Source organism: Cynocephalus volans, chromosome 14, assembly GCF_027409185.1.
Source record: "Cynocephalus volans isolate mCynVol1 chromosome 14, mCynVol1.pri, whole genome shotgun sequence".
NCBI classification, from domain to species: domain Eukaryota; kingdom Metazoa; phylum Chordata; class Mammalia; order Dermoptera; family Cynocephalidae; genus Cynocephalus; species Cynocephalus volans.
This window is the reverse complement of record NC_084473.1, coordinates 34,954,982-34,966,984: the sequence shown is the minus strand read 5'-3', so window position 1 is coordinate 34,966,984 and position 12,003 is coordinate 34,954,982. Positions and strand designations below refer to the sequence as shown.

Genomic DNA, 12,003 nt, shown 5'->3' with positions numbered 1-12,003 from the left:
GTGAAAGAAAAATTGATCTGATTTGATGATTAACTGGTTATCAGGGACAAGAGAAAGAGAAGAGGCAATTATTACTGTCTTACATGCAAGCAGTGTCAAAATTAGGAAGTCAAGCAGAAAGGGCTGTTTTGGAGAAGTTGATAAATATAGTTGAAATTAGTAACATTAATATATAGGTTATTTGGATGGAAATTTATGACTAATATCATGGCTTATGTTTGGCAAAGCAACATAATTTTATTTGTATTTTTATTTTACTAACTGTAAACTCCATAAAGATGAGAACTAAATCTTATTCATTGTGCAATTTCAGCACTGAGCTTATTGCCTTTTAGTATTTAGAATATTTTTAAGTTGAGTCAACTCTTGGGATTGGTTCCTGAACAGGTGCCGTAGTTTAGAATTAAACTTTGCATGAGGACAGGGAATCCTTTTTTTTTTTTTTTAATTCTGTATTGTTTGATTTTTTTAATAGTTAGAATTTTTTTGTATTATTCGTGTAATTAAATATAGTTTAATAGCTAATTAGGCTTTAGCAATGTCCCTGAAATTAATGACCCTTTTCCAAATAAGAAGGCATTTATTTAAGGTATAAAATAACCAAAGCACTGTAATTTCAACTCTCAACCAGACTAATTTGTCATATTATCAGTGAGGTATATCGACAATAAGCACCATCATGGTGTCTTCATTTTTTAATGGACTGCTTTGCTCAGATAACAATATGTTTTGTACTATAGCAAGACTTAAGAAGTAGGATAAGTAGTTGGCCTATTTTAAGAATTAAAACTAAATATAAGACTAAAAACCATGCAAAAACCAAAGGTAAATGAATCCTGTTAATGAATTATTATAGCATTCATTAGGAGGATACCATCAAATAAATGAATGAAAGAGTGAATGTATATGATATTAATTTGATGGCAACATTTTTATATTTACCTTTATGTTTTGTATAGTTAAATGATTCCAAGAAAGTAAGTTTTCAGCTTTTGAATTTGTTTTATCATTCAGCTTTTTTCACCTCATTTACAAATGTTAGTTTTTATTTTCAGTTTCACAGTATCCATTATAAGAAATAGGCAGTGGATGTTTTCTTACCCTATATGACAAAGGTTACAAGCTAAAAACATTGGAATTATATTTGACTCCTTGTTCTTCATTTTTATTCAATCTGTTACTCAAATCTTGTCCTGTCTCTTTTTGAAACTTCTCTAGGATTCAAGAGAAACTTACTTCTTAGTTTTACATCTAATCACCTCATAAATAGGCAACTGATAGTTTCTTAGCTGGTATTTCTCATCAGATTTACCTAAAGCAATTTTATCTCTCCCTTGCTTAAGAATTTTGAAGTTTCCTCTTCCATTACAGCATCAATTTAGAACATCTTTACTTGGTTCTCAAAACTTTAATTCTGCTCCCCAGTGTGTACCTACTAACCTGGCCATACTAATTTCCTCACTTTGCTCATTTTAATTGCTATGCATTGTCATACTATTTTAAATTTCCTCAGATGTTTTCTTCTCCTCCTTTTTTTTAAAATACAAATCTACTAAACCTATGTCAGATCTCATTTCTTCAAGAAATGTTGTCCTCTTATGCAGCCCAATCTTATCTTACCCTTATAGAATTTATTTGGTAGTTATAACCACCCATCTTATTTTATGGCCTCGTAATAATCGCTAAACTATGAAATCCCAGATTATTCCGTGGCTTTCTGAGTCTCTTGATGAACTCTATACTCAAAGGCTGACGAGATTTTTAGCACTTAGTTCTCTCGTTCTCTGTGCTCTCTACTCCTGTCAACTAGGTAATAAAAGCATTAGGTAGAGTTGAATTATATAACATATTTCCTATAAGTCTTAGCACATTTCTGGATAATTAGTGGGTCCTTAAATAATTTATAATATACTTTTCCAATTAGTTATGTTTTAAAACTGTTAAAACCAAAATTTTCAACCTGCTGTTGAGAACCTTTTTCAGTAAGCCAGTATACTGAAGATAATTTTATATTTATTTGACAATTCTTTACTGTATTTACATTATGAAAGCCAGTTCTTATTATTCAATGCTATTATCATTCTATATGAGGGAAACTGAGCTAAATCTAGCAAATTGGAGGATTTACTTGGGACTTTTAAAATATCAGCTGTTACTTTCTTTCTTCTGAAAATCTAATATGGGAAAAAAAGAATCCATTAATTGAAAACTTCTTGGTGGCTTCCAGGGGAAAGAGTGTGTTTGTTTATTCATTTAAAAAATAGTTATTGAATGCCTACTGTGTGCCAGGTAGTGTTCTAGGCATTGGGGATTCAGCATGAAATAAAACATTCAAAAGTCCCTGATCTCATGGAGCTTGCATTCTGGTAGGAAAACACAGGCAAAAAGCCCCACCACACCCACCCATTGATACATCTGTATCTACATTATATAGAGATATATACAGACATATATCCACATACAATTTTATAAAGAGGTGAAAATGGATATAACTTTATCAATTTTAGATATAGGTATAATAGTGAGATATAGAAATTAATAAGCGCTATCAAGGAAAAGTACAGCAGGGAAAGGATAGGAAGTACATGTTCAGGGTGGGATTGGGGTTCTGGAAAGGCTTTGCTGATTATTATCACTGTCCTTGATGACATCAGTGTGTGTTATATCCCATATGCTTTATCAGATACTTCCTGCTCCCTTATAGTTTTGATCCTATTTATTGTCATTCTACTAAAATTAACATAAATTAAGGAGAAAAAATCATTATTCTCAATGTTGATTATAAGAGATTTTATATACACACATATACACATACATAATTACATATAAAGGTTAATTGTTTAGAAAAATATCAGCTTTAATGAAATTTATTTGCCAGGATGGAGTTATTAATATGGAAATACAAAGACTAGCAAAAGGAGATTAAGCTTCCAAAGAAATCATTTTTTAAAAGCTGGGAATTTATGTCAGCCAAACGTGGGTTCTTCTTTTTTAACTTTAAGGCTTACGTATTCCCTTATTTTTGAGGAATTTCTTCTCACTGTGGGTTTTGGGGAATGATGAAATGGAATAAGAGTTGTATTTCTATTTTTTAAAAAAGATATCTAGTTTTAGTTAAATAATGGTAAATAGATGATACTCAGGATTCTGTTTCCTACTCCGACCTCCTGATTCTAGAATGCCTTAAGTATTTTATAATCTTACTCTCAGAGTACATTCTACCAGATGGCAATTGTAAAGTGTTTTATTCCTTTTTGACCTTTTGGCAAGTATTTATTTAATAAAACAAATTAATGTAAATGTAAAATAAACCATCTTAACAAACCTGGTTTCCAACCCTAACATAGATTGAGCATTTAGTAAATATTGAATATGAATTTTGAGTTGCCGTTGAAGTCTAAAATATGTTGTTAATGTTTACTTGTATTTTATTATAATTCAGTCTTCTATGGTAATTGCCTAGTTTTTAAATTAAAGTTTCTTGTAATCTTCAGGTTCCTGATCATTCTTCATATTTTATCTTTGCTATTTACAGGAGTCCAATTACTTGCTCTTTTAGTTCCCACTTTGATCTCTTACCTGCTGGATGAAAATTCTTTTGCCTCAGCAAGTTCAGCTTCCAAAGATCTTCATGAGTTTGCTCTCCAGAATTTAATGCATATTGGACCTCTGTATCCACATGCTTTCAAGACAGTAATGGGGGCTGCTCCTGAGTTGAAAGTACGTCTAGAAACTGCTGTTCGAGCAAGCCAAGCTAGCAAAGCTAAAGCAGCTGCCAGGCAGCCAGCCCCTACCATACATTCTGCACCAACAATTAAGCTAAAAACAAGTTTTTTTTAATTTGTTCTTCCATTCATTTTTATGTGTATTGTCAACTAGCAACTAATTAGTGATAACCACTGTATCATTCCAGACTGTGTGTTCTATTTTATTTGTATATTGGTATTATTGTGGTTCCAAGTAGGTTAAGTGAAAAATGCTCACACCACTTACTGATTTTTAAGGAGTGATCGCTTATCATGTGGTCAGTGTGTTTTCATTTTCTTGCAATAATGTTTCTCTTTTATTGTATTAATTTATTTTTTAAACACTGAGCCATAGTCTTTTAAATTTTAATGCTAAAAACATAATTGTATCATGTAGTTGGGTAGTGTATAGATATTGTCAAGGAAAAATAGGTCAAAATTCAGCATCTGTCATGAAATAACTCAATTAAAACACGCAGATTTTAAATTTTGAAGTAACCAAAATAATGGAAAGTGTCTGTTTTGTGGTGTATATACTATGAATAAAATCAGAACATTTTCTAAGCATTTCCCAAAATGTCCTTATCTTTCTGATGGATCTTTTTACTTTCATATTAAATTACTAAATTATGCTTGTGTGTATTTTAGTTGTTAACTACATTAAAATTTTCATTTAAAGGTCCATTAAAATGTTTTAAATGTGGCATAATGTTCTGCTTTTTTTTTTAATAACTGAAATTAGGCCTCAGTTATGTTTTGTAATTACAGAGCCTCAAGTTCTGGCTATGATGGTTAGTTATGTTCATCAAATATTTATTGAGTGCCTACTGTGTATAAGGTATTAAGCTAAGTGCTGCAAGGCATACAAAAATGAGTTAGTCATAATTATAGTTATGCCAGTTTCCCATGCGATGGAAATTTTATCACACGAGATAGGTAATTGATGAAATGAATGTTTGCCACAGCATTTAGCAAATTTTAAACACAAAGTTTTACCAGTGTAACGTAGACTGTATATTAAAAGCAAGTTCTTTTTCTTTTTTTTTTTTTTAAGTGGCTGACTGGTACAGGGATCAAACCATGGGCCTTGGTGTTGCAATTCACTTTTCTGAACATTCGAAAATGTATAGCTATTTATCACCGGCTACCTGCTATTTATTCTTTCTTGTTTCTGCCCCATCCTTGTCTTTCTTCCTTACTCCGTCTTTTAGGTACCTCAGACAGGCACTTTCTCTTACCTCTTTTCTGATTTTATTTCTGCAGGGTTGATTTCTTCATTTCAGACTTGCATTTCCAAAGTTATTCTCCTTGTTTTTGTTTTGTTTTTATTTTTGGTGACAACTTTATTGCAATCTAATTCACATATCATATAATTCACCCATTTAAGATGTACAGTTCAGTGGTTTTTAGTATATTCACAGAGTAATGCAACCATAACCATAGTCGATTTTGAACATTTTCATTACCCCAAAAAGAAACCCTGTACCCTTTAGCTATCATCCAAGAATCTCCCCATTTTCCCCTAACCTTAGGCTATCACTTATCTACTTTCTGTCTCTGTGGATTTTCCTATCATGGACATTTCATATAAATGGAATCATATAATATGTGGACTTTTGTGACCGGCTTCTTGACTTAGTGTAAAGTTTTTAAGATTTGTCCATGTTGTACCGTGAATCAACACTTCATTCCTTTTTATGGCTGAATAATATTCCATTGTACCACATTTTGTTTATCCATTTATCAGTTGAAGGACATTTGGGTTGTTTCCACCTTTTGCCTGTTATGAATAATAATGCTATGAACATTATTTACTAGTTTTGGGGTGTACATATGTTTTAATATCTCTTGGGTATATGCCTAGGAGTAGAATTGCTGACTCAAATATTAGCTCTGTTTGACTTTTTATGGAACTGCCTTACTACCTTCTAATGTTATTTTTTTGCACACATTCATGTATGCATATAACCCCTATCCACTCATCTATTTATAAAGTATGTTTATTTCTGCCTTGGCTATTTTTTGCTGTTTTTGTTACCTCTCAGGCTTTTCACATTATTTCTCTCTTTGGAGTAGATTGCATGATGCATTAGCAATGATTCTCCTTCCCACACTCCCTCCCTCTCTCCGTTTCTCTCTCTCTCTCTCTATACTTTCTCTAAATGCTTCTAAGCCACTGACAACTTCTACTTTTCTATGACCATATCTATAAAGGGAAGATCTGTTGGGAGATTTATATTTATTAATTTGTTTCACTGCTCAACCCATGAGATTCTCTCAACCTGAGTAATCATATTTATTTGATTATGAACATGGAGGACATTGTATCCTCCTTTCCCCCATGAAACATCATTATAGCCAGTGGATCCTTCCTGAAGCATAATGTGAGCAGTTTTAATAGTATAAGAAGTAAAGCGTCTTTTGTTTGCTTTCCAAGTTCTCATTAATCAATATTATACATTTGAATTCTCAATTTAATTACAGAAAACTAAGCTCTAAAGTCAGGTGTTCCTGTTTTAAATAGGTTCTGCTATCAATTAGGGATAGAACATTGGACAACCCAATCCTTTGGGACTTCAGTTTTCTCATCTATAAAATGAGAGGAAAGTTTAGTAGGTATTCTCTCTGTGATCTTTTACACATCTAGAAAGTATATGTCTTTGTATTCATCCTGCTTGTTTTTATCAAGAGAGTGAATCTTCAGCCGATCCTTTAATATTGGCATATTATGTAGTCTGATAAGTAGTCTTTACGTGTGTGTAAAATTGTATCATGGTAGGACAATATAAATGACATTAAACATAATTCAATCACAGAACTTAAAGTAATGCAGATTGTTACTATCAATAAGAGCTGCCATTTCTGTCATGTGCCAGGCACTGTACTAGACACTTTCTATCCATTATTTCTTTTCATTCAAACGATGTTGATTGATGGATATAATTAGCCCAATTTTCAAAACATGTCTAATTACATGAGTTACTGTTTCTCACATTTTCTTCTTAATTGGAATTTTTAGGTTGATACAAGAAATGGCTAGGGATACAAATAAATTTCTTGCCTTAATACCTTCCAGCAGATGGATTAATTTTAAAACTTGATTTAATCGTTACAACCCCATTTCTAATTCTCTCATATTTAAAAGCTTATGAAATTATTATTTATGGACTTCACAGATTTTACTTAAGTAAGAAATTCATGTCTTAATTATAATTTAGAAAAATTATCCTAAACTAAGTTTTTGATCCTGTCACTAAACAAATGTGTGAGAATCATGCATGTGCAAGTCACCAATTACAACTATTCTTTCTTTTCCTTCAGAGGAATTTGTTTACAGCCTTTGTTCTCTATCCACAATTCTTTTTGTCATTGAAACTTATGGGTTTCCATTTCAGGCAGTGTTTTTCTCATATGAATATACTTCTTTTTACCTCTTTACCCTTCACTTGCAATTCTAATCAAAGAATGCATGGAAATTTAAGGGACCTGTTTGGCTTTTTCAATTTTTATAACTTTGATTATTGACTCTTTCTTTAAATCTCTTCCTTCTTTCCAACTTATTTCTAGTTATATAGGAAAATGCTTCTCGATTCATTTGTGAAACAAAAAAGGGTTTTAATCTCCTTAATGAGTGTAAAACTAGAGTCAGAGGAAAAAAGTCAATTTTATATCATTATGAATTAATCAATTTTAATTATGAAATTTGCATTCATTAAAATTTTGGGAAAATTATAAGGAGCACTCAGATGAAATTAATATTATTTTAGTCTATTTTCCACATTTGTAATCATCCTATGTGGAGGATGTTGTATCCTGCTTTCCCCCATTTATTTTATAAGCATTTTCTCATAGTATTACTCTAATTATAATATGGGATGGATTTACTAATGACCATTTTTTGATTTTTTTATTTACTATTATTGACCTAGCTGATATCCTTTTACTAGTGGATGTATCATATTGACTTAGCCATTATCCTTTTACTTGGATACTTTGTTTCTAGTTTTTACATTTGTATAAGTAACATTAAATTTGACTTCTTAAAAATAAAACTTTGTAGATTATTTCCTTGGTATAGATTTCTTAAGGGGTTATAAAAAGTATGACAAAGATGAAATTTGGTGTGGATTGCTGAATTTTAGAAAATGATACTTTTTGGAGTAAGCATATGAAAATGAATCTGGGTCATTGTTTTCCAAATTCCAAGAAAATGCCTGGAGTGCTCTTAAATCTTCACAAATATTTTGATATACCGAAACATTATATATTTTAACAGTGTTTTAATTAACTGTAAATCATTGAGAAGCTAGTGGAAAAGCTTAATAGAGTTTGGGCTGTTTTTGGTGAAAATGCACTTGTTAAAACAAGGAAGCTGCTAGTCCTACTCCACACACTGTGACTCCAGTGCATGTGTAAGTGAGTGGGGGTTGGAGGGTCACCTTCAGATGCAATATGTCAAAGACACTGACAAACTGACATGCATCTAAGCCTGGTGGTTTAGAGGAACTGAAGGTAAAAAAGGGCAACATGATCATTAACCTTATAGGAGGACCAGATAGCTCACCTGCACCAACAGATGATGTTTCAAACAAGTTGTTTGCAATTGAACATAAAAGAAGGGATTTTTAAGAAAGCTGCTTAAAAAAAAAAAAAAAAAAAAAAGATTGCTTTATGATAGTGCATTCCTTGACACTGGATGTGTACAAGGAGAACCTGAGTTCCTGTTTGTCAAAGATTTTTGTGATATGATTGTCCAATGCTGTGTCTTATTCATTCATTGGTCAATTGTTTATGGAACACCTACTATGTGCCAAGTGTTGAGAATGCTATAGTGAACAGTCAAGCAAAGAATCTGTCATAGTAGGCTTACATTTTGCCTGGAGAGAGAGAAAATAATTACAGATTGTGATAAATAGTAGAAAGGAATGGTGTGACATATGGTATGACAGAGAATAATAGGCAGGGATTCCTTTGTAGGGTCACCTGGAGCCCTAGCCTTTCTTCTCTTCAGATTATTGTGTATAACTACTTTCCATTGGTTGTCTCAGAGACTCCTCAAACTCAATTTAAAATTAAACTCTTTACCTCCTTATCTAAAACCTGCTTTCAATCCATGACCTCCCAGTAAAAGCTCAACTGTCTTGTTCTGTTGCTTAAATCATAAATCTTGGTATCGTCCCTGACATTTCCCACTTTCTCCCTCACTATAATTAATTCATCACTGCTATGGGTCAAATGTGTCCCTCAAAAGTTCATGTGTTGGAAACTTGATGCACACTGTAACAGTGTTAAGAAGGTGGGAAATCTGATTATGATATTTGAAGGGTGGAGCCTTTGAGAGGCGATTGGATTGTGAGGACTGTGCTCTAGTGAATGGATTAATCCACTCACGAGTAATGAGTTCTCATGGGTGTAGACTTTATAAGGAGCACAGGAGAGAGCTCTTGATTTTCTTACCATGTGATACCCTGTGTTAACATGGACTCTGTAGAAAGTTTCCCACCCAGAAGAAGGCCCTCACCAGATGCATCCCCTGGACTGTGGACTTCCCGTCCTCCAAAACTGTAGGAAATAAATTTCATTTCTTTATAAATTACACAGTTGCAGGTATTCTACTGTAAGCAACAGAAATATAATTACAAAGTCACCTCAATATCTTATCATATACCTCTGTGTGTCTTTATTGCTATTGTTACCACCGTAAGTCCAAGTCATCGTGTTCAATTGCAATATAGCGAAGTGGTTAACTGTGTGGACGATAGGGACAGTTTGCCTGGTTTGGAATCCAGCTCTGTTACTTACAACCTGTGTAACCTTGGGCAAGTCACTTGCCATCTTTTTGACTCAGTTTCTGCATCTATAAAATGAGGAGAATAATATCTTTCTCATAGAATAGCTTTGGATTAAATGAGTTAATACATGGAAAAGATTGTAAAATAGTGCCTGACCCTTAGAAAACAATTTTTAAATGTCTGTTAGTACTATATTTTCCACACAGAAAATGAATAATTTTTATAAATTCAGATCTGATACCCCACTGAAAACTCTTTAGTTGGTTACCTTAGCATAAAGAATAACTCACGTACTGTATACAAATACTGTTAGTCAACTCCGTACCCTATAAATATGTATTTTTTAAAAACAATTATTTAACATGACCCTTAAGGCTTTGCATAATCTGGCCCCTGTCTACTTGACCTCCTTATTTTATTTCATGCTGGTGCCTATGGCCATATGGTAGTGTCTTTATCTGTCAAATGAAGATAATGTTAGTACTTTCCTCAAAGGGACATTGTAAGGTTTGAATTCACACATGTAAAATGCATTATTTCTATTGAGTAAATATTCAATAAGTATTAGCTGCAAAAATAATTACTATTACTTTTGTCTTGTTCTTTTTGTGTCAGCCATATTGGACTTCTTTCAACATATCAAATACAATGATAGAATTCCTTCATACATACACTGTGTACTTTTCTTCCTCAGGGTGTTTGAATTGTGCTTAAAAAGCTTCATTCCACCGTATTCTTCTAGCTAATTTATACTCTTCCTTTATGTTTTAATCTGGTTACCTTCTCATTAAAATGTTGCAGCAGTAATATAGTTGTGGCCATATGTTAAAAACTGTAATATTAGGGCCGAGCCCGTGGCGCACTTGGTAGAGTGCTGCGCTGGCAGTGCGGCGACGCTCCCGCCGCGGGTTCGGATCCTATATAGGACTGACCAGTGCACTCACTGGCTGAGTGCCGGTCACGAAAAAACGACAAAAAAAAAAAAAAAAAAAACTGTAATATTTATTTGTTTCCCTGAAAGGAATTTGTATTTATTGGCTCCTTAAGCTTGAATACAATCAGCTCATTGGTCATAAAGTTACATATTATGAGTTGATGTGAAAGTGTATATGAGCTGGTTCAAACCACTCCTACTCCTGTTACTTCATGTTCTGCAGCTGAGGGGAAATCTGGGAAAGGAGATAACACAGATAATGGTAGAATTTTCCATTACAGAGAACAACTGCAAGTACTATAATTAACACATATTGAACAACAGTAGCATATTGAGGGCCTACAGAGTAGAGATACAGAGATGTAGCACATGCAAAATAGGTTAAATCCTGTTTAAAGAAATCTAAGAAAAGCATGGATCTTAGAAAATTAAAGCGAAAATGTGCTAGACTCCTTTAACTTCATTCATTTTTCTTCTTTTTTTTCTGGCACAATGCCCAGAGTTTTCCCCCTGTCATGTTTGTAAAAAAAATAATGTACCACATTTGTATTCTTTGAGGACCACCTTAATTTATGTCTAAAGAATACCAGGTGGGAGTTGGGGGAGGAGTTGCTGTTCTGAGCAATTTAAGCCTAAATGGAGATTGGGTATTTTTGCTGAGAACGTGGCTATACCTGGAAATGAGTGCATCTCAGTTGCATAGTTGGCAGGAATAGCTGGCTTATAAAAAATGTTCTCCTTGCACACACACACATACACACACACATACACACACACACACACACACACACACACGAGTTATTTTTATGTAATGAAGATTACATTAATTGTTTGGAATTCAGTTCCTGGCTTAGAAACGAAGACACCTTAGCTATTAAAAGAAAACAACAATCTGTTGAGTAGAGCTTTCATTCACTGGAAATTTTAAAAGAGAAAGGGGGTAAAGAAGCAAGGGATGGAGTTGATGGGGAGAAAGAAAAAGGATGTGTAAAAACCAGTTTACCTTTGCTTAGATAAATAGAATCTGAAGTTGATCACCATTAATTTTCTAAGAGAAGTCTTGCTACAGCTTCAGAGCTGTATTATCATTTTAGTCTCTCTGTGTTACATATTTAGATTTGTTAGAGCAATCTGATTTTAGATTTTAAGTACTTATTTCTCTACATATCAGCCACCACAACATTAAAATTAATTTTAAATTAAATTTTATTTAAATAGTTAAATATATTAAAATATAATTAAAGAAAATTAAAATTTGAAATTAAAATTTGGCAACTCCCTAACTTTAACCATACCCTTCCAAAAAAAAAAAAAAAAGTAATAATAATAACTAATGGAGGCTATTTTTCCATCCTATCACAAGATTGTAATGTAGATTTAATTCTTGGACTCCAAGAAAAATTTCTGTTGATGGAATTCCTTCATACCCAACTTGTTATTGGCTGTTTTCCCAACCCAGCCATTACCAGACTTTAAATTTAGGGAGTACGTATTGCTGGAGTCTGAGGAAAGATAGAAGCCGGGACTAGCC

At 33.0% G+C, this 12,003-nt stretch overlaps 1 protein-coding gene across 3 annotated transcripts in view; it reads left to right on the top strand.

Annotated features, from left to right (window-relative positions):
• Positions 1-4,259, top strand: part of HEATR5B (HEAT repeat containing 5B) — a 90,838-nt gene extending 86,579 nt beyond the window's left edge. For all 3 annotated transcript variants that reach the window (XM_063077918.1, XM_063077919.1, XM_063077917.1), the window contains one exon: positions 3,536-4,259. In XM_063077918.1, coding sequence (XP_062933988.1) covers positions 3,536-3,840 — 305 coding nt within the window. In that variant the 3' untranslated portion in view covers positions 3,841-4,259. The remainder of the gene's footprint in view (positions 1-3,535) is intronic.
• Positions 4,260-12,003: the final 7,744 nt, after the last annotated feature.